Source organism: Hippopotamus amphibius, chromosome 5 (assembly GCF_030028045.1).
Source record: "Hippopotamus amphibius kiboko isolate mHipAmp2 chromosome 5, mHipAmp2.hap2, whole genome shotgun sequence".
In the NCBI taxonomy this organism is placed as follows: domain Eukaryota; kingdom Metazoa; phylum Chordata; class Mammalia; order Artiodactyla; family Hippopotamidae; genus Hippopotamus; species Hippopotamus amphibius.
Window position 1 is genome coordinate 173,319,717 of NC_080190.1, and position 22,576 is coordinate 173,342,292.

The 22,576-nt window shown below is 59.9% G+C and overlaps 1 protein-coding gene across 7 annotated transcripts; it reads left to right on the forward strand.

The window, feature by feature from the left end:
- The first annotated feature begins 15,469 nt into the window (after positions 1-15,469).
- LY6E (lymphocyte antigen 6 family member E) lies at positions 15,470-20,388 on the forward strand. 7 transcript variants are annotated; one of them, XM_057737042.1, is made up of 4 exons: positions 15,470-15,700; positions 18,839-18,944; positions 19,285-19,404; positions 19,493-20,388. In XM_057737042.1, the coding sequence occupies exons 2-4, from the start codon at positions 18,893-18,895 to the stop codon at positions 19,711-19,713; spliced, it is 393 nt and encodes a 130-aa protein (XP_057593025.1). In that variant the 5' UTR covers positions 15,470-15,700; positions 18,839-18,892; the 3' UTR covers positions 19,714-20,388. The 7 variants fall into 7 exon arrangements, with proteins under 7 accessions (XP_057593025.1, XP_057593022.1, XP_057593023.1 ...); XM_057737039.1 differs by having other exon boundaries at positions 15,471-15,700; positions 18,834-18,944; XM_057737040.1 differs by lacking the exon at positions 15,470-15,700 and adding an exon at positions 16,142-16,273 and having other exon boundaries at positions 18,834-18,944.
- Positions 20,389-22,576: the final 2,188 nt, after the last annotated feature.

The following is a 22,576-nucleotide window of genomic DNA, read 5'->3' on the forward strand; positions in this document are numbered from 1 at the left end:
CCCCCGAACACGGGCGGCCATCCCCAGACTTGAGGCGGGGCGGGGAGGTGGCCTCTCCGCACCGGGATGGGCCCGGCGGCGGGGCGAGGCGGGGCCGCGGAGGCCTGGACACCCAGCAGCCGCGGCCGCCGCCGGCCTGCGCCTCCGCAGCCCCACCAGGGCAGCCGCCTCCGGTGGGCGCTGCCGCCACGCAAGGCAGCACCGCGGGGAGGGTGGGTACGGGGGGGGGGGGCTGCTTCCCGGTAGAGAGGCCCGAAGACCCCCCGCCTACCCGGCTGGTCGCCAGCGAGCCCGCAGCCTGGGGGGCCCGTCTCCCCCCGCCCCCCGACCTCACCGTCCTGGCCCCCCCGGGGGACCCCAGGCAAGGGCCGTGCCCTCTAGCCTGCCCGGGGACTCCAGCGCTGGGCCCTCCGGTGCCAGGGTGTTGCAGGAGGGGCCCTGGAGGGGTGAGGATGTGGGCAGAGCCGTCTGTGTAGGGAGGGCCTGGGACGTGGCTGGCGAGGAGCCCGCCAAGAGCCCCTGGTGGCCCCTGAGGAGAGGCAGTCGAGGCTGAGGGACGTCCCAGGCTGGGTGCTCCTTCTCCACAAGGAGCTTGCAGTGACCCCCGACACTTTTGAGAAAGGCGTTTCCGAACGTTCCCCTTGGCCGAGTCGTGGGTCCCCACACTCCAGGAGCTGCCCTTGCGGAGGAATGTACCTGTGAGAAAGCTAGGCCTCAGAGGGTCCAGCACCCGGCCAGAGCCCCACCCCGGGAGGACCCGGGGCCACCGAGACACCCCTCCACCAGGTCAGTCGTGTCTAAGACAGTCGCAATGTCTGCAGACTCAGAGGGTTAAGCCGGAGACCTTCTGGTGGCCCCTGGTGGCCGGGCCCTTTGGTTTATAGAAATACAATATAATTCCCAATATTTGTGATTCTTCATTAATTAATGCTGCAGAGGAAATCTTGGTCAGCATGTTAGCCATACTTAACGAAAACATCTGTAAACAGCTTTGATACGATTTGTGGGAATTAAAACCTTGAGTTCACCATTGGCCCTTGCTCTGCGGACAGAAAGCAGGCTGGCAAGTGTCCCTGACCCCAAAGATGAGTTCTTAAAATAGCGTTCAAAGGGGGTGAGTAGTTCTTCCAAAGTATCTAGAGTGTGCTTCAGTGATGCAGAAGAGCGAAGTGATAGGCTCGCGGAGGCTGACAAATAGCTCGGGAACTCCACCAGAGGATCATAAAAGGAAAGGGAAATTTTGGTGGCTTTGAGCGGCCGCAGTAGGTTAACGATCACCCAAGAATGTAACGGGAGAATCCTGAAACAACGTGGGCTTGCTTGACTCATAAAGCAGAGCAAGTGGCTTAGCACCAAAGCCAGACAGGCCTGCCCAACCACAAGACCACGGCAGCTTGCTGAGCAGTAAGACCGTGCAAGAGAGGCACGAGTCATGCCTCAAGACAATAAAGCAAGAGTGGCGAAACAAGGCCTGCATCCTGCCCAGTGATGTCGACAAGTTAGTGACCCCAGGACGCCGCCCCTGCACACACAAACAATAATTTAGGGAGATTGGGATTGCCATGGATATGTTACTAATGAGAAAAAAAATCCAATTGTACACTTTAAAAATTAAATGAATAAATAAATATAATTTAGGGAAAGGTGACATTTCAAAATGAAAGACCCTCATTATACTGAGACCTGAAATAATTTTTCCACAGTGCCATGAAGGTCCCGGATGCACCGCACAGGGTCAAAACCTCCCCTGCCCGTCATGTAGAAGGGGTTGATGATGGAAGATTCAGACAATGAGGAAGAATGCAGGCTTCTTCTCCCCTCTTTTCCGTTGATTAGAAGAATGTAACCTGCTACGTACTCAGGGATGTGCAATGCTCCCCTGCCCACTGGTAAGCCTCCCAAGCGTCCTATTCTGATAAATCCCTTCCTGTCTACCACTTTGCCTCTCGCTGAAGTCTTTCTGCGCTGAGACATGAGGAACTGGAGCGCCTCGGAGTCCCCTGAAACACCACCTAGCAGTTTCAGCATGTGTGTAATTTCAAGTCTAAGAATATCCATCACAGACACTATACTGTGGTGAGTGGTTTTGTCCGATGCGCTGGGTTCTGCCACCAACCTTGTGTCTAATTAACCACCAGGTACAAAATGACTCATCTACATGGAATGAGACACCAGCATGAAAACCAGGTGTGTGCTTCCCAGGTCTGAGCACCATTCTTCCATGCATGAAGGTTGGGCAAGCTAGTTACAGAGGGGTCCTTGGTAGATTAACACGACAACGGATGTGGCATCTAGCTTTTCCCGATCAGGTTTCTATGCTTTGTGTTTCTAGGACCACCGGTGTGAGGGAAGCCGCTGGTGCAGACAGGTCTCGGGCACGTGCAGGGCAGGCAGAGCTGCTCTCCAGCCAGGAGCCCCTCCCCTACCGTGCATGCCTTTGGCTTTGCAGCGTGTGCTGAGCTCAGTCACCAAACTTCACCTCCCTTGTGGGAGACCAGGGAGGACGCAGAGGACAGTAACTTGGAAACACCTGCGGAGGGCACATGACGGCTGAGTGACTGTAAACACGTTCTGAAAACAGAACCACTCTCCAAGGAAAACCGACGGAGATAAGTCAGTCACGAAGCCCGATGGTGCCAGCTCTGGGTTGAAGCTTAGCTATCCTCCCTAGTCGTGATAATATACACAAGGCGTTCTGTTTTGGCTCTTCTGAAGTCTCATGCCTTGTGTTTTTCATTATTTTGTTTTATAATTTGGTCTCTGCTAGAATGCTTTTGATCTTTCTCAGTAAATATGCCATGGGAATCAGAGCTCAGGGCTCTTGACTGACTTGGTCTTGAGTCCCCGGACCCCATGCTTTCCTATACTCCTGTGTGAATTTTCTTAATTCCGCCATGCCACTCACATTCAAGTTCGTTCGTGTGGAGGTTACCTCCACACTCCCTGCCCCCTGTGCAGCTGGGGCAGGTCAGAAGGGGCAGAATTGGCATGACTGAGTAACGCGTAAACAGAGGGAGGTCATAAGACCCCTCCCCAGGAAGCCTCTGGAAGCCACCTCCTCTCTGGACTTAACAGGAGGGATAGGATGAGTCTGGGCACATGCTGTGGACCACCCAGGGGAGGCAGAGGCACAGCCAGCTGAAGACCCAGGTCCCCAGGACCAAATTCTGCCCACCAGAGCAGAAGGGGCCCTGGGGTGGGGCCTTCCTCTGAGCCCTCCCCTGGAAAGGGGCTTTAAAGCACTTCTTCCCCTACAGACACACACACACACACACACACAAGCAGCTTTTTTATTTATTTGTTTGTTTGTTTGTTTGTTTGTTTAGGCTGTGTTGGGTCTTCGTTGCTGCGCATGGGCTTTCTCTAGTTGAGGCGAGCGCAGGTGGTGTGCAGGCTTCTCATTGCGGTGGCTTCTCCTTGCAGAGCACAGGCTCTAGATACACAGGCTTCAGTAGTTCTGGCTCGCGGGCTCTAGAGCACAGGATCAGTCGTTGTTGCGCACGGGCTTAGCTGTTCTTTGGCATGTGGGATCTTCCCGGCTCAGGGATCGAACCTGTGTTCCCTGCATTGGCAGGTGGATTCTTAACCACTGCACCACCTGGGGAACCCCGTAAGCAGCTTTTGGCAGGAAAGAGCTCTCTGCAGGAGGCCCCTTTTGTCTTGTCACTAACCTTAAACCAGGCACCCCACATGCTCTACGCATCTCTGGCACAAGCATACCTTTTGAATTTTTTGATCGCACAATAACTTGCCTAACCTGCTGCTTCTTTCTGTAGTTGGAAGAAGCAGAAATGAAGACTAAGTGACTGGTGACCGGATCTCCTCCTTGGCTTCCCCTTCAGTAAACTCGTGAACCGACTGTGTGAACAAGATAGCATCTAAGGAACTGATCTCGGAGAGAGAGCAGTGAGCAGTCCTGAAGAGAGATCTTAATCTTCTGCCCAGGAATTCAACCTGGGTAGCCTGGATGCAAACCAGGAGTCCTAACCACTCGTCTACCAGGGGCTAGAGGCCAGAAGCAAAGTGGCCCTAGCAAGAGTGTTTCAAAGAGACAAAAACTGTAAAAACAGGTACAATGTTTATCATTAGAGACACAGCACAACGTATGGGAGAGCACACAGAGAAACAGTTTGTATATTTAAGACAGAAGCAAGGCAGAGATACACACCCGGAGAGGAGTGCGGGCGTCCTGAATGAGGGGTGCGATAAAGAGGCGATTTACATCACGAAGAGAGGACAGTCCTTCCCGGTCCGTCCTTCCCGGCCTCTGTTTACTTTTGGCCAATTATCCTGTTTCTATTTTCACACCTGACCGGTCCTAGGACCCTCCCCAAGACGCGTGCACAACTCTTTGCTAAGATGGACCCCACCACAGAGGCCTAGGGGTGCATGTCCATACAGATTATGGGGTGGCACTCCTCCCTTTCTGACCCGCAAGGAGCCTCCCTGCGCACGTGCAGACAGGGACGTTTTCACTGGCCTCAGGACTGGGCAGAGCTTCACTTTAGCAGAGCTCAGCTTCTGCCACGAGCTTTGTCCTTAGGGAGTCTGGGTGAGAACAAAGCTTCAATTTTACTCCACTTGACACACACCAGCTGTCCAGCCCAGGGGCCCACCTACCTCCTACCTCAGAGTGATCAGAAGACGTCGACAGGCCTGCACACAGCGGGGGATGGTGACCACTCCGACCCCCGTCTCAACGACTCACTGAGATTACTTCCTTCCTCACCTTTAAAAACTTTCCTGGCCAAGCAGACTCTTTGGAGGTGGTTTTGGGGGGACACTGAGTCCACCCTCTCCCCAGATTGCCAGCATTCTGATTGAAAACAACGTTCCTTTCTACCAACAGCTGCTTCTCGGGTATTGATCTGCGAGCAGCGAGCAGCCGGACCCAGGTTTGGTAACACACATACACACACAGCACACACACACACACCCAGATACCCGTACACAGGCACAGGCGCGCGCGCGTGCACACGCACACACACACACACACACACACGTGCACCCATGTCCTGTCTGGGACTCACTGCTGCCGTTGGTCTCCTGGGATGCTGCATAACATTTGCTTTCCTGGTACAGGAGCCAGCCCTCCCTCCTGGCCGCCTGCAGTGCAGATGGCAGCTGGGGGCTGATTCACCACCCTGGGAGCAGGCAGAGGCCAGGAACGTGGCAACCACACGCTGAAGGAGGCAGAAAAGTGCACGAGGCCTCTGGGCCCCGGGCGCCACGGCCTCCAGCAGCCTCACTACACGAGGGGAGTACGAACCCCCCGCGGGGTGACTGACTGCTCCTGACAGGACACAAGGATCCCACGTGTCCCGAGGGGCCGGAGCTGGGCCCTGTCCCCCTGCTGAGGCCTGAGGCAGAACCATTTGCCTGGGGTCCCCTACCAGGCAATTTCTGGGGCTTTGTAATCTTCCAGCTTGATGAGCGGATACGAATTATTGAAAGTATCTTCTCTCAGCCTGCCGTTTCTTTTCTTTTCTTTGTGATGGTTGTATCGTGATAACAGGCAAACATATCTCACCACCGTTCATATTCTTAAATGTGTCCATGGGTGACTTAAAAATGTCTTCTGTTAATACCCGAAGAGATGCTCTTACTATTCTTCCAAAGACCTCTAAGTTTTCCACACACAGTCTGAGTTTTGATCCACCTGAAATACCCCCTCGGTGACGCCCCCACCAGCACCCCAACAGCGTTCCTCTTTCCTCCTCTGACCTGCAGGCGGGGGCCTCCCCCCTGGCCTCCTATGAGAACCCCCAAAATCACTCAGCTCCCACCAAGCCCACTCCATGCTGCTTTCAAAACATTTTTAACTTTTCATTTTTAAATCAGTTCACACTTACAAAGATATTTTAAAAATAATACCGAGTTTCTAGAATTACTTCCCTCATCTTCCCCAAGCGTTAACTTCTTATATAACCGTAGCCCCGCGAGCAAAATCAGGAACTCGGCACAGGTGCCAGACCCTTAGGCCCTTTTGGAATGCCCCGCCGTCCATCCGTCCTCCCTTGGGTCCAGGGCCCGGTCCTGCACTGCACGGCACCACATCACCCTCCTGTGCCCTGGTCTTCTCACCGCCGACACCCCCAGAGGCCCTGGCCACTCTCAGCCTCCCGATGCCCACGGCCAGCTTCCCAGGGTTTTCACCCCGCCTCATTCCAAGGCCCACAGCTAATCATAACCGTCCCTGTCTTTTACAGTCAGCGCCCCCAGGGTTGCCCTCCAGTCTGTGAACTAGACACGCCCTCCAGGCACCACACACACGGAGGTCCCAGGCCCCTCCCCTCCGCCCCCCACCCCACAGCACACCCTGGGAACACCCGAATCTGCAGGGCCCGTGGGCACAGGCCTGTCTGTCCTGCTGGACCCGCTCCTCAGCCAGGAGCAAAAGTCCCTGGCTCCCTCTCACTCTTCTGTGGGGTCCCAGATGTGGGGCAGCTGTGGAGGGAGACCTCCCGGCACACAGGGCGCCAGAGGGAGCAGCGTGCATGTGCCTGTGTGCGTGTGTGTCTGGGTGTGTGTGCCTGTGTGTGCCTGTGCACGTGTGCCTGTGTGTGTGCCTCTGTGTGTGTTGTGTGCCTGTGTGCGTGTGTACCTGTGTGTGCGTGTGCCTGTGTGCCTGTGTGTGTGTGCCTGTGTGCATGTATGCCTGTGTGCATGTGCCTGTGTGTGTGTGCCTGTGCCTGTGTGCGTGTGACTGTGCCTGTGTGCGTGTGACTGTGTGTGCACGAGTGTTCTGAGTTTGGCATTGGTGTGTGTGCACAGGGCTGGTGGTGGCAGGTGTGTGTGCTGTGTGTTCAGTGGAGCTGAAGGGCTGCGCATCCCAGCAGAGCATGGCCAGGGCAGCCCTCCAGTTTCCTTTTCCCCAGAATGTTGCCCCACCCTGGGCCTGACCCAACCGGGGCAACAGAGAAGAGGTGAGGGGCACCAAGACGCGCGGGCGGCTCCTTTGGCCCCAAGGAAGCAAGCGAGGGGGCTGGGGACCCAGTGGGGCAGGGGCCACCCCTGCCCACCCAGAACAGGAGGATCTGGGGCAGCTCCGCCACCCCACCTCCCTGTCCGCTCCTGCAGGGGGGGATTCCGAGTGAGGAGGAGATAAAACCTGTGCCACGAAGGGAGAGCCAGTTCCCAGAAACAATGCAGAAGTCAGCCCTCGGGGTCACAGGGCCTCTGCTGGCTCCTCCACAGCCTCCCCTCCATTAGAGGGTGGTGGCCAGCTGTGGAGGACCCACTTCGAGCCAGACAGCACTCACCCAGGGCCCTCCATCTCCCGGGGAAGAGCGGGGGACCAAGGACTCCACTGCGACTGCACAAGGGGGCCGAGGGCCCAGCCGCCCCCCCAGGAAGGGGCTGCCAAGCTCAGCTAGGACAGGGGTGCAGGGGAGGGAACTGGGCGTGCAAAGGTCGGGCACGCTTGAAGGATCAGGACCCCCAGGAACTGACGTTAGTGCCCTAACCATGCTGCTTATAGCAGCCGTGTTGGGGAGCAGAATTAAACACAAATTCTGCTGCAAACCCAGAAACCTCTGCACATGAACTGTGTTCTTGAATCAGCACGGAGCAGAGCACAGCGCACAGCACAGGCCGTCTGCTCAGCTGGGAGGCCGCAAAGGCGGGCAGCTCCTCTGCTGCACAGCGGTTCTCCAGCCCCACGGTACCTGGTCTTCCCGGGCACCTGCAGCCCCCACACACAGCTCACCCCCAATTCGCCTTTTAAAAGGCTTTAGCTCCATCCCAGGTTAACTCAGTTCTCAAGAGAGAGAATCCACCACAACCAGTTTTCTATAGTGACTGCTCTAAGGAAAGAGAGGCAGGACACGTCCTTCCTTTCTTGCTCCAGGGACCATGACTGCTTGCCTCATTGTGAGCGTGTGCCCCTCACGTGCAGGGTGGACGATGACTCTGCCTGCGTCTGTGCTCGTCCCGCGGCTCACTGCCCCTCAGTAAAGGGCCGTCGAGCTCCCACCTAATACGGCTCAAATCAAGCTCATTTCCATTTGACATTCCCTGTCTTTCTCCAACTCAATGCTTTCATTACATAAATAACTCTGTTCCCTATAGAGAGTGCTAATAAGCCATCTGAAAAATAAATGTCATGAAGTAGGGGCTTTGGTCCTACGGTAGAAATGGATAGAATGAAAAATATCCAGTGCTTCCCACAAAGCGAGAATTTATGTGTTGGTCATAACGTAAGATATGCTCCTCATGGCAGATGTTGGTCAGACGCATGGAAGAGTGTGCTCCCTCGGGCTGAGCCTCCAGGAGGGGTGAGAGGGGCTCGGGACCCGGCCAAGCAGGAGGAGGTCTGTGGAGGAGGGCTGTGGCTGGGCCCCAGCCAGGCGGCCTGTGCTTGGCCAAGCCTGGGCCTCCCCGGCAGCCTGAGTCCCACCCACTGCCCACAGAGAATTCTCTCCGGGGACCCAGGCTGAGGCCTGGCTCTGGGAGGGGACTCAGGGAACACTCCCTTCTCTTGCCGGACCCTGAAGCCATGAGACACACAGTAGACCAACGTTGTTAGGACAAAGCCAGTTTTTATACAATTTCCCTGCCCTCTTCCCTTCCCTGGTATCGGGGGACGTCCCTTCTAGAGAGCGCCCGCATGAGGACGTTTCTTTTCCAGCAGCCCAGGCCTTCATGCCGCAGCTGTGGTGGGGGCAGCACCTGCCACCAATACCCACCTGCTCTTCCAAGGGCCCTCATCTCCTGGGGAGGCTCCTGCCCCCCGTCCAGCCTCCTCCCCTCCCTCCTTCCACAGCTGGCCGGCAAAGTCCTAAAGCTTCTCCCATGTGACCCTGCTCCGTCCTGCCTTGCCCTTCACAGGCTTCTGTCCAGTTCCTGCCCTTCTCTCTCCCACTTGGGGTGTGCTTCCCAGAGCACCCAAACGGACACCCCCTCCCCTCCCCTCCCCTTCTTGGCAGGGAGGAGTCGGCCTGGAAGTTGAGGACATGGGGTAGTGAGGCGGGTGCAGGGAAGCACAGGACAAAGGGTGTGGGGGGAGCGGGGGGGGGGGGTGGCGGGTTTGTGCTTCTAGGGCCGCGGGCAGGCCCTGGCGGAGGGGCACCCTCTACCGCAACCTTATCGCCGAGGGGCTGGCGCTGAGGACTCCCCAGCTGGCCACCTCCTGCCCCGGGTGGGGTGCTGAGGGCTGGCTTTTCTGCATCTCCTAGTAGAAATTTTACAAATAACCAGGTCTGCAGAGGGTCTCATGATTAGCAGCAAGAGACAAGAGAACAGAGAGGCGGGGGCGCGGTCCCGGACTTGCGCTGCCGCTCGCCGGCTCGTGCGGCCGCCGCAGAAAACACATCGCATCTCCCCGAAGGAGCCAGTCCGGCAGCGACGGGGCACGGACGGCGCTGGAGCCGGGCCGCCGCAGCCCAAAGGGAGCCTCCTCTGAGAGGGAGCCCGCGGGCCGGGCTGAGGCTGGAGGGAAGCGCGCCGAAGTCGGAGGCTGGAGTGACGCCGGTGAAGCAACTCTCGGTGTGAGAGGCACGTGCAGCCTCTGGCCTTCGGGCCCCAGTGGCCAGAGATGGCTGACTGCTGCCCCCCAGATGCACAGGCCAGGCCCGGCCTCCAGGCTGCTCGCTTGGAGGCGCTCAGAGCCGGCCCACGCGGCCCGCAGGGCAGAGCTGCGAGGAGGGCCCGCAGGCTCCCGGTGCCAGCGCCCCCCCGGACATCCGGAGCCCACTCCTCGGCGGGACATCAGTGTATCCCCACAGAGGGGCTCTTCCCCACGCGCAGGACACCTTGTGGAACTTGAAGCAGAGATGCTTGTGAGAGTGAAACCCCAAGACTCAAGCTGGGGAGACCTACGGCGGCGCCTGACCTGGCCAAGGGCAGGGACCACCTGGAAGCCCCCGGGATAAAAGCAGCGGCAGGGAAAGGATGAAGCCGGCCTGTCCCCGGGACCGTGTGAGTGAATCCACCGTGTCCAGGAGAACAGAGAACAGCGGACAGCGGCCTCGAAGCCTGTGCAGGGTGTACTGCACTCTCCGACCACCAGAGGGCGAAGGAGGAGGGGCGGGCGAGGGGCGGGGACTGGGGACTGGATGGCGGGGCGGGGGCGGGGACTGGGGACTGGGGACTGGATGGAGGGGCGGGGGCGGGGACTGGGGACTGGATGGCGGGGCGGGGGCGGGGACTGGTGGAGTGAGGTGGGGTGCGGGACGACGCCAGTGGAGTCGACGCGGGACGCGGAAGGCGCCCTGACCCGTGCCTTTGGCGGCGTGCCATCCCGGCCCCAGCGAGCACCATGAACAGTGACACGTTCCGCCTCCCGATGCCCTGCCCTGGGCCCTGCCGCCACCGCCAGCCGAGCCTGAGCATCCACCGTGCACAGGCAGACAGCAGCTGACATCCGGGGCTGGTGGAGGTGCCCCCCCACCCCCTGTAGGATGAAACCAAAATGCCGGAGAGCGACGATCGCCCCATCTGCACCCCAGCCGCCGCCACCGCTCTGGGCGCCGTCCGCCCCCATCCTGGGCAGACGCGAGGGCAGTGGCTCCAGGCTCTCTGCTCGGACACCCTCACCTCGCCCGGTGAAGCCTGCTCCAGACCAAGTATAGGCCTAGGGGCCGTCCAGCAGCAAACCTGCCCCCCATAATTCAAAGTGAGCACCACCCAAACCTCAGAAGTCTCTGCCAGGAGGACGTTCCCCAGGAAGCATGAGTAGGGGTAAAGCCCGGATAAAGTTTACACACATCCTGGGGGGCATGGGGGGTACCAGACACCTTCCGCCTCTGCCTGCTGGGTTTCCCTCCCCCACTCCCCCACCAGGAGGAGGTGTCACCACCCCATGGCATGTACCAAGATGGAAAGCTTCCCCCATCCAAGCCCTGTGCCTCTCTTCCATCTCCCTGGACTCAGAAACGAAGCTTTGAGGAATAGAGAGTGGCTGACTCAGGTGCTCCTCCGTCTCGCTGTTGGAAGATCTGGACCACTTCCCTCCCTGGCTAACTGGCCATCCTTGCAGGGCTCTGGGACACCAGAGAGCGCTCCAGGCCCAAGGGGTGCCCAGACCTCCTTCCAAACAGCCAGCAGAGGGGTGGGGCAGGCAGGAGGGAGGCCTAGTGACTTCTAAAGCGGGGATAAAGATTGAGCAGCCAAACGGGTCGTTCCAGGGTTTCCTCGAGCAGCCCGGCTAGCGTGGGGACCTGGGAGCAAGCAGGCCAGTCCTCCTCCTTGGCCATGCAGGAGGACACTTGGCCAAGGCTGCACCCGCCTGTACCCACTGGGCCGTCCTCAGGACAGGGGCTGCCCAAGAAGCTGTGAGGCAAACTGGAGTCGAAAAGCTAAAAGCATTCTGTGCTAGGACAGGGTGGGGGTCGTGCAGGGGGCAGCCGCAGCCCCTGGAAATTGGCAGTTTGCAAAGCTCAGATACCTTGGCAAGCTCAGAGCGTTGCAGGCAGCTTCAGAAGAGAGAGCAAGGCAACATGGAGGGTGTACAGAGTGACTCCAGCGAGCGCTTAAAAATTATTCACAGCCTAAAAGCTGAGAGCTGTGTTTTATTCGGCAGGAATTTTTAGGACTTCAAGCCCCGGAGGCAGCACCTCAAGGAACCCTGCGAGAACTGCTCCAAGGAGGCGAGGGGGGGAGCCAGGTTATGTAGAAGTTTTGAACTACAGGACAGGTAGTTTGAACGTCAAAAGATTATTGTTAATTAAAAAAACCCAGATAGGTCAAGTTAAGGAATTTAGCGATTTTCTCTGTACAGGAAGATGCCAGAGTCTGGGCTCACTGAAATCATTCCTTTGATGTGCACCTCAGCTACCTGGGGCCAGGATCCTGTGTTTTCACATCCTGGGTTTCCTCAGGGCTCACCTGGGGAGGGGCTGCAGTCTGATGGCTGCTAGATGCAGGTATTCTTTGTTTCTTTCCTGAGTTCCCTCGGGGCTCACCGGCTCACAATGGAGGTCTGAAATCGCTGATGGATGTGACATCCTTTGTTTACTGATGTGGCAGGAAATATTCCATTTCCCACCAGAGACCAGGGAAGTCCTGTGAGGAACAACACCAGAACTTTGGGGGAGCCACGTGCCCCCACTGCAGGGGCCTCGGAGAGAAGGGATGGAGCCTGTGGCCATCCCAACCTGCCCAGCCCACCCCGGGTGTGCAAGGGGCAAGGTCCCAGCCAATGCTGGTGTCACCACACCAGAAAGCCAGACGCACGGATGCCAGCAAGTTTATGTAGAATTCCTCCTGGTCAGAACCGTGGACTGTTACAATCCAGACATCAGGACAGATTACAGGGGCTGGCCACCTACTGGACATTCTGGGGAAATGACACTCTGCCTGTGAAAGGTCACTCTTGGGGACAGGAAGTCCTTATGTAACTGAAAGGTGGGGTCCAGCTGCTCGCCACTCACAAGCCAATAAAGAGGCCAGGTTGGTGGAAAGGAAAGTGTGCTTCATTTTGGATGCCGGTAACCGGGGACTAGAGGGCAGACACCTGCCCAAAGGCTGACTCCCTCCTCCCATCCCACACCCAATCAAGGGGCAAGAGCTTTTACAGACAGAAGGAGCGGGCTACATGCAGAAACAATACAGTCATCTCTGACAGGCATCTTGAAATTGCTCAGCTGTGGTCTGACCAGTGTCATCTTGAGTGTTTTAGGTACAGCTCATCTTCAGTTCCAGGGTCGGTTTGTTTCCATTTCTTTGAGGCCAGTCCTCGGAATTGTGGCTGCTTATGTCACGGCTACAACCTGGTGATCACGTAGTTAACGTCTTCCACCTGGTGGGGGTTTCCGTATAAGACAGCTCACAGGAAGTGGTTCAGAATATTATCTATAGCCTTTGAGAAGGAACCAAATGTCCCTGACGAGGCTCAATGACGAAACTATCATTATTTGGTCTCCTTTGATTGTTTTCCTTTGTTTCTGCATGTTCTCACTTCTCGGATTAAACGTATTCTTTGGCTAAAGTTTTTCCATAGATAAAAGGCAGGCTGAGTGTGAAGCCCTAAACCGAAGTCAGAGTTAATTTATGGCCTCGCAACCCAATTCCAGAGTTAGCCCAACCTCCCCACCCCAGCGACACTGGTACCCTAACTCAGGCTATATTTCTTGACTTAGGCGAGCTGACAACACGACCCCATATTAGGGAAGGTATTCAACATACAGGACCCTGGCCTGTCACCTAATGACACCCTTTCCCTTATGGCACACTGACCAGTTGATGAATGCCATTTTCCCAGCGGGAATTTTGTCTAGGGGTTATAAAAGTTGACTGCTTCGCGGGCTCCACTCTCCCTGGTCTGCCAGGAAGTCGTCCCGCTGATTTTCCAGCGTCTTTCCCACCCTCTCTGTTCTGTTTCCAATAAACTTACTTTTTCCTACACTGCTTTGTGTCTGGAAGTTCTTTCCCAACACGCGCTTGAACCCCGACACTGAGGACAGGGGGTGGTTGGGGGCGGCGGGCAAGGACCATAGGGTCCTGCTCTGTTTCACTTAGAGGGCATATCCTCAGACAGGAGCTGGCCCAGATGAGAAAGGACTAAAAGCACTGGATGCTGAGGGGCCGTGCAAACCAAACCCCCAACCTCAAGCCAGGAAAATCAGTAAAATGGAGCCTGGAGCAAGGTGGTTGGCTGGGATGCCCCAGTCCTGGCCCAAGTATCCAGGAGGTCCTCCTGTCCACCCCCCGGGGTAGAGCTAGAGTGCCTGTGCCCCTCCAGATCACGGCCTGTCAGGTCCCCTGAGACCTTATGAGATGGGTGGTTCGTGCCCAGGGGAGATGGAGAGAAAGTTCCAGCTCTGAGCCAACATCATCCAGAAACCCCACCCACAGTCACGTGTCTGAAGTGCTTCAGAGAAGAGAGGTTCACAGTAACCCCAAGGCGCCCACCTCACGGTGGCCATGGAACTCTGGGCCATGACAACACGAGTGGCTCCTGCCCTCAGCACACTGTGGATGGCCACTGTCGCCACATGGTGCCCATCCAGAGAGATGCAGGTAACTGCATTTCCCCTGCTGGAGTTCCTATGTCACGTCTGCCCAGGAAGGATGTGTGTGCGAGGAGCAGGTGGCAGGGATGACACACCTGGGAAGTTCGGACCTGCTTCCCCAGCACAGGGAGGCTTAGGTAGAGGAATCTCATTGGACTTACTGTGCGTCTGCTCCCCCCCCCCAGCACACTTCCCCTGAAACACCCCATTACAAGCCCAAGACCACTGCAAGGGGCTGGCCTGGGCATGTGGGCCTCCTGGGATTTGTGACAGGGGACGGGCAGCACAAGGTCAGGGTTTAGGGTCTGTGTGGAAAGGAGAAGCGGCAGGGTCACAGCGGGTGTGGGCAGCTCCGGGTGGGAGGAGCGGAAGGGGGGGAGCAGACAGAGGCAGAGGTTTCCACAGAATGGCTAGACCCAAAAGCAGGGACACACAACTGGCCATTCCAGCAGCTGTCCGGTGAGTGAGAAGCAAGTTCTCGGAGCCCAAGGTTGAAGGGGGGAGCCTGAGTGGGCCCCCCATGGGTGGGTGGGCCTTTTAGGGAAGACCCCCCCACCCCCCCACCCCTGCCGGCATCACTTTGGTCCCAGGAAACGCCTCTGGCTGATGAGCCTGGCTATGCCAAGCCCATGGATACTGGGCCTGGACATAAACCCAGCAGTCACACCTCCCAGGACTGCCAAGGGTCCAAGGGTGTGGCCTTCTGCGAGCGGCAGGCTAATCTGGCCAGCCCCTCCCCCCAGCCCCACCCCGGCAGACACGACGGACTGGACTGCACGCTGAGAGCAGGCATCAAGCTCAAGGGACGCAGCCGGCCTCCGGGTCATGGTTCTCAGATTGGGGTGGGGGGGAGGGCAGAGGTGAGGCAGTTCCTGCTCCCCAGAGGTGAGAACCAGAAGGCCGCTAACCAAGGACCACAGCCTACTGCATGCTGCTGGGTCCCAGGGTAACCCCAAGGATGTCATCACACCTCAACTGGGACATCTCATGACACACAGAGCCGCACCTTCAGCCTCCAAGGAAAAAGGCCCCAAAGCCCTTCCAAGTCGATGCATCCCACTCTCCTGTCATAAGAGAAGGTGACCCCAACCCAGAACTCTGAACACACAAACCCACTCCGCAATCACACACTCACATCCACGCATAATCACCCGGTACCTAGCACACCCCTACCTTGCCCATGGGACTGGTCCCCCTTATAGGGTCCCCCTTCCCACCCTGCTCCATCCTGCCTCAGCCCCTCCCCCTTGCCGCCCCTCCCCGCGTGTATAGTTAAGAAGCCACTTCTCCCGGGGCGCTCCCCCCTGCACCGCAGATGCCATCTGGAAAGTCTCCAAGAAAAGGTCAGGTGCAAAAAACAGCTGCAACAGGAAATGTGCCGTGAAAGTAACTGTGACTCTCCGGGGAACGATCAGGCGCTGAGAGGGCTGCGGGAAGGAAAGGCAAGGAGCGGCCGGCGGCAGGTACAGGAAGGGCGCGCCGCCTGGCAGTCCCCGCCCCCGCCAGGCCGGGCACCGCCGGCGCCCGCAGGCTGCGCGCCTCCCACCTGCGCCCGGGAGAGGCGGGACAGGGCCCGGGGGGTGCGGAGCCGGGGCGGGGGACGCAGGGCCAGGCCGGGGCCGCGCGCGGGGGGTGCCCTGGGAACATCTGCCGAAGGAGGGGCGGTTCGTAGCCCCTGCGGACGGAACGCAGGCAGCGCACTGACGTCAGACTAAGGATGGCCAGCTCGACTCTACCGGGGGCCTCAGGTGCCGCGCTGGGAAGGCCGGGCCAGGCCGGCTTTAGGGCAGGCCCCCACCCCACCCCTCCCCCACTCCCCAATCCCCCCGGCTGCACCCAGGAGGCTCTCGGGTCCTCCCGGGCTGAGGGTCCAGACGCCGCTGCGGCCCGGCTCTCCACACCCACCGCCCCGGAAGCCCCCTCCTCCACCCTCTCCACCCTCGTCCTGTCTCCCCCCGCCCCCCACCCGCGGGACGGCTCGCAGCCGGGCGCCGGGGCCGGGGGCGGCGAGTCGAAGGGCTCCTCTGAGCCTCCTCTGCGGAAGGGGCTCCGCGTGCGGCCCCCTCGGGCGCGCCCCTCCCCCGGGCTCCTGCTCGGGAGCGCGCGGCCGGCGGCGGGCCCCCCCACGCTGTCCGGCGGGCCGCGCGGGGAGGGGGGAGGGGGAGGGGGGAGGGGGAGGGGGCGGGGCCTGGCGCCAAGCCCCGCCCCACGCCCCCCGCGCTCGCGCGCCGCCGCGTCCGCCCCGACTGCGGGCTGCCGCGGGCGCGGGCTTGGGGGCGGGTTGGCTGCGCGGCGGGGCCGGGGACCGGCGTGCGCTGGCGGTGAGTCGGGGCCCGGCGCGGGAGCGCGGGGACGGGGCCCTGCCCGGCGAGGCGGGCGAGCGGGGCGCCAGGGAGGCGGCAGAGGCCTGCGGGAGGCTGGGGGTCGGGGCCGCGGGCGGCCTGGCCCCAGGGCGCCTCGCCTCCCCTGCCGGCCGCCCGGCCCCCGGCCCTCCCCAGCGTGTCCACAGGGCCGGGGCGGGAGCCGGCGGAGACTGAGCCGGGCGCCCTCCCGGGCGGGGTAGCCCGGGGCTGCGCAGGCGCCGGCGGCCCATCGCCCGACTCGGGGTTCCCCTGACCCCTCACGTGGAGACGGCGGAGGGGGCTGGGATCTGGGCGGGCGGGCAGGAAGGAGAGAGTTAACTGCCCTGGTGGGTCACCTGGAGGACGGGAAGCTGCCGTGGAAAGAGGTGGGAGCATCTTGTTTGGCAGCGATTATGCAAGTATCTGAGGTGCCTGGGAGCCCAGCCCCCGGCGCTGGACCAGCTGGTCCCTTCCACGCCTTGGGTCCAGGACGGGCTCCTGCCTCTCTTGCTGGCCCCGAGTCCCTGAATGCCGGGCTTGCCGAGGGAGCAGCCCCGGGAGCCTGGGAAGGAGTGCTCCGTCTGGGTCCCGAACGGCCCTGCGCCCAAACCTACGGGCTCTCCTCAGGGCTCCCTTCCGCCCGGCCTGCTAAGGTGGATGCTGTGGTGTCCAGCGCCTAGACTCGGCCCAGCAGCGCCCACTTGGTGGGGCGCCTGGCAGCGGTCAGTGGTGACGCTGTCCGTGACCGCGGTGGTGCACACCCGAGCTTCCTGCAGGACAGCTCGGAGCTCCTCCCGAAGGAAGCTCACCCTGTGGAGGGGGAGGCTCCTTCCTCCCTGAACCGCCTGGGTACACACGCGTAGGGTCCAGCTGGGCTCGGCACTGCTCTTGGACATCTGCAGCTCCCCGCTCCCGACCCCAAGACGCCCGCCCAGCCCACGACTGGGCAGGAGAGGCCTGAAACCCATTCTCAGGGTCTCCGCCAGCCCCTCCCCAAATCTATTCTCTCCCTGGCTTTCTGCTTGGTCCTGATGCCTGGGGACTAGTGCCCCCCCCCCCATGCCCTTCCCCCGCCCACGGCTGTCCCCAGCAGAAAGCTGCAGACTGCTCCTCCCACACCGTGCCTCCTGTGAAACAGGAACCCCAGCTGGTGGCATTCAGAGTGCTGTCTCCACCCACTGCCAAGGATCTCTGCCCAAGAAAGGGTCTGGGTGCAGGACAGCCCCCAGGGACCCACCTACACGCCTGAGCCTGTGCCTGTTCCCACTGGGGTGACTGGTAGCACCACCAGGTCTCCCCAAGCCTCCCCCAGCCACACAGTAGGGGAGCAGCAGGTGCTTATGGGGTCTTCAGCATTAAATAACACAGCAAGGGAGACCCCTCCCCCAGCACAGAAACTGCCCAGGTGGATTCTCAGCTAAATCCACCTCCTGCCCCCAGCCCAGCTCTGGGCCCCTGTGTCAGGCATGGAGCTGGCCGGTGGAAGTTCCAGGTGCGGATAAGCTAATATTACTGGCCGCTATCCCCCATAGGGCCCTTGGAGTCGAGAAACTGGTAAGAGGCCAGAAGAGAATTCCAGACAAGGTTTTGTTGGGGCTCAAGTAGTACAAGGAAGCAGAAGCAGGGAACAGTTGTCCTTGCCTGCTTCCCGAGAGGAGCTGCTTGAGTCCTTAAATGGGGTGACAGTGGGGGCGGACCCGTGGGTCGGGCAGGAGGCACGGCTTAGGTGGTCTGTTCCCTCTTTGCACAGGGACCACGTGCAGTACCTGGCTTTTGCTCCCAGCACCTCAAAAATGTAGTTTGTGGCTTCTTGAATCCTATTGCCCCAAGTGCATGGGTGTGGCTGTGTTTATTTCTTATTATTCTTATTGGGTTTTCTTTTTTTGGCTGTGTTGAGTCTTTGTTGCTGCCTGTGAGCTTTCTCTAGTTGCGGAGAGCAGGGGCTACTCTTCATTGTGGTGCACGGGCTTCTCATTGCAGTGGCTTCTCTTGTTGCGGAGCACGGGCTCTAGGCACGTGGGCTTCAGTAGCAGTACATGGGCTCAGTAGTTGTGGCGCATGGGCTTAGTTGCTCCAGGGCGTGTGGGATCTTCCCAGACCAGGGCTCGAACCCATCGGGCGCAAGTTATTTTTCGTCACTTATACTTTCTTTGTATCTTGTTGCTCAAGAGGACGCTGGTCCGGTTGCAGGCGCTCTCATAGAGGATCGCAGGCCCCAGCCTGTCTCATCCCCACCACGGGCAGGGGCCGCTCCCTTGGTCTCCCTTTCTGGGTGATTCCAAGAACCTTAATGAGTTCCCTCACCTGGCCTCTGGCCCCCACCTCCCCCAGCAGCAAGCGCCATAGATCGGGGAAGGGTCTCAGCTGGGAGTCTGCACTGAGTGACGGGGGGGTTAGGAATGGAGCAGAAAGACCCTCTGTGCTCTGGCCCTGCTGCCGGAGGCTGGCAGCTCCCCGCCCCCCCCCCCCCCAGCCTACACAGTGGGGCCGTCGGGCTGACCCCCGGCGAGCCCCACCCTCCAGTGAGCTGTCTCTTTAGAGCAGGGCTGACTGCTCCGGCTCCGTGAGACCCCAGACGGGACGCCTGTCCCCTCCAGAATGAAGGCCTTCCTGCCGTTGCTGCTGGCTGCCCTCCTGGGTGTGGAGCGAGGTGAGGTGCCCGGGACCCCCGGCCTCTGAGCGAGTGGTGCCCGTGCCACCTGCTCTGTGCCACCTGACAGGCTCCTCTCCCACAGCGATGCCATCCCTCCTAGCCCTGCCCTCGCTGGAGGCCTCAGCCCTGTCCTGACACTTGCACACCACTGGAGCCCCTCTAGGGCCAGGGTCTGGTGTCACCGGCCCTCTGGGTCTCCACCCGGGGCCCAGCGTACTCTAGTTGCTCAGTCAGTGCCTGCCCAAGATGAGGTGTCATCGTGCCTCTGGGTCAGGCCTGGGAGGGGACACTGGAAGACTCCCAGGTGTGAGACAGGCATCTCTCCCTCCTCCTACAGCCCACTCCCTGGTGTGCTTCTCGTGCGTGAATGAGAACAGCAATTGGTACTGCCTGAAGCCCACCGTCTGTTCCGATATTGACAACTACTGTGTGACCATCTCTGCATCCGCTGGCATCGGTGAGTGCGGGCGCGGGGCGGCCGGGCTCCCCCCATCCCGGCTCTGTCCCCTCCGCCCCTCCGCTCACAGCCTCGTTTTCCTGTGCAGGGAACGTGGTGGACTTTGGCTACACCCTGAACAAGGGCTGCTCCCCGATCTGCCCCATCCCGAGCATCAATCTCGGTGTGGCGTCCGTGGGCACCCACTGCTGCCAGAGCTTCCTGTGCAACATCAGTGCCGCGGACGGTGGGCCGCGGGCCAGCGCCACCGTGCTGGGCCTCGGGCTCCTGCTCAGCCTGCTGCCGGCTCTGCTGCGGCTTGGCCCTTGACCACGGGGACCTTGGGCCCGGCCCAGACTCTCGAAGCTCAGGAAGGAAGAAAGCCCAGCTCCTCCCAAACCCAAGAGGACCTCAAGGCCTCCCCCTGACTCCTCACCCTGCCGATCGCACCCTCTCAGCCCTGGGTCCCCCCAGACCGGCCTGCCCCCCGCATCCACACCTGCCGGCTACCCTTCCTTCCTGGTCAGCCTTCCCGGGGGAGCCTGGGGACAGAGCCCGAGGGTCCCTGCGTCAGAACACGCTGGGACATGCTGGGAGGAGCACCGAATCCCAGGCCTGCCCCTCTCCAGGCCCCGTCCCCCCGTAGGTGCAGAAGATGTGCTGTGTGGACAGCGGTGTGGTCCGTGCGCCCTGCCGGGCCCGCGTGAGTGCGTGGCCGCCTCTCGGCCTGTGTGTGGGGGAGGGGATGGGAGTCCGCCTCAGGAGCCCAGCGTCTGCGGCCCCCAGAGCCCCAAGCGCCCACGTGGAGCCCCTTTCCCTGGCATCTCCGCACACCTCGCTTCACGGGCAGCCTTTTGGGAGGCAGGGCTTCCACTGCTCCCCGGTCTAGGCTGCTGACCTGGGACTCTGTTCCCGCCCCCAAATCTAGCTGCGCCCCCACCCCCCCCCCACTGGAGCCCTCCTGCTGCTTTGGTGCCTCAAATAAACACAGATGTTGCCACCCTTTTCCACTCTGGGTGTGGAGTCTGAGACCGCCCCTCCCATCGGGTTCCTGGTGAGGGGGAGGGCCCAGCAGAGATCCGGAGCCTCGGTGCAGAGGGATCTGAGGGCCCCACACTGAGGCCCCCTCGGAAGCAGAGGGCTCGCCCGAGTCCACAGCTAGCTGCCCTCACCTGGGCAGGGGCAGGGTCGTCTGGGAAGTTTATCCTCTGGACGGGGAACCTGGTGGCGGTCAGCCTGCGTCTGGGTGGAAGGCAGGACCCTACAGGGGGAGGGAAGGGGTTGGGAAGGGAGGGGAGGGGGACTCCTGCCCCCTCAGGATTCTGGGACTTGGGTACTGGGTGCCTGGGCCAGTCAGGTTGAGGAGGACACAGAACATGGCGGGGGTGGGGGAGAGCTCAGCGAGTGGGCGAGCCAGACGCCCATCCCAAGGCCTGTGGGAGGCGTGGGGGGGGCTCCCCGGAGGAGGCCTGGACCCCGGCTGGAGGGCAGGGGTGCGGCTCCCCAAGCCGGCGGCCCTCCTTGCTGCCTGCCTACTCCCTGGGCAAGCCCTACTGTGTTCTGTGGAGAGCCAGGGGTCCCCAGGGTCTGCAGTGCGCGAGGGTCTGAGCTCTACGCCGAGGGGACTCTGGCCAGGCTGGTGGCCAGGGGGCCCTGAAACAAGGGCTGTAGCTGGGCGCCTTGTGGAGGGTGATGGCTTCTGCCTCAGGATGCTGCCAGGGCTCCCAGGTGCTTGGATGGTGGGTAGTGGCAGGGGACACAGCAGGGCTGGGTCCAGGCTGGCCGCAGGCTCTAATGTGCCTGAGTCCAGAGTCCAGGGATCGCTGTGCAGCAGGGCAGGGCAGTGGTCACTGCAGGGGCTCGGGTTCTGGCCCAGATGCCGGGCCCTGGTCACAGGGGCAGGTGAGCAGCTCTGCCCAGGACGGGCTCTGTGACACAAGAATGCAGTGTCCTCAATGTCACTGCCACCAAGGGGGATGCCAGCCACCACGGGGTTGAGCAGTAATGTGGCGGTAGCTCCAGGGAGGAGCGGGCGGAGGGGTCTGCCCCGGGAGATCCCGGCGATCCAGCGGGACGACAAGGGGAAGGAGACCCAGGCCCAGCCAACACCTTGTGGAAGGATCCAGAAGCACATCACAGCAGTCTGGCTGAGACTCATGGGGTGGTGAAAACGTTGAGACTCACTTGAATGGGTCAGACCAGCATTAAAAACCAAAGCAAGAAAAAGAATTCAAGGGAATGAAATCCGAGTGTCCCCCAAGAATGCTGGTTACCCCTGGAGTTCTGAGTCCTGTAAACAGTGCCACCGGGACTTTCCTGGTGGTCCAGTGGTTAAGGCTGCACTTCCACAGCACGGGCGCAGGTTCAGTCCCTAGTTGGCAGACTAAGATCTCACATGCGTGCAGCCTAAGATCTCACATGCGTGCAGACTAAGATCTCACATGCGGTGCAGCCAAAAAAAAAACAACAAAAAACTGCAGCTCACCATTCCAGTTCCACAAGGATTATGTTGCAACCCACTGCAGTCGCCACCCGCAGTGTGCCCCGAGGCGAGTTCAGGATGGGAAGAAACAGGAGGGAGCAGTCTGTGTTTTGGATGTGGGCCCCTAGATCGTTGTGGATCTAAAGAATTTCAGAGTGACCCACAATTCTTGCATCTTCCCATATATAGCATTAAAATCATTAACGAGATGTCTGTCTTTTGTGATTAGCAATACTCTTTTACCAAGATGCATGCTTGACTACATGTATTTCCCAATCAAAAAATGGATGTATATCTCGGCTTCTCCCCTACCTCTCCAGAGCATTTCCTCAGAGCTGTTGAGAAGCTATCTCCCAGGCTAGAGTCCTCAGTAAAGTCCCCGCAGAAAAACTGAAACTCACTGTGTAAGCAGATAGGCTGGGCATCCCCGGAGAAAGAAGAGAACCAGGAATGGCTTTCTTGACATAAGAGAAGTCATTTTGGGATCTAAGCCTGGCCACAGTGCTTGCCCTTGAACAGGTCTCGGTAATCCATGATCCTAAGGGAACAAAGGAACTCAGGAACAGAGGAAAAGCAGCCTGACAGTGGTGCCTGATGGAGCAGAGCCCTCCTCCCTCCGCAAGGCACATCCATAATAACACATCCCCAAGTTCTGCAAGCAACTAAGGCCCTCACCCAGGTGGCAGGTGGAGGGTGATGTTGACACTTATG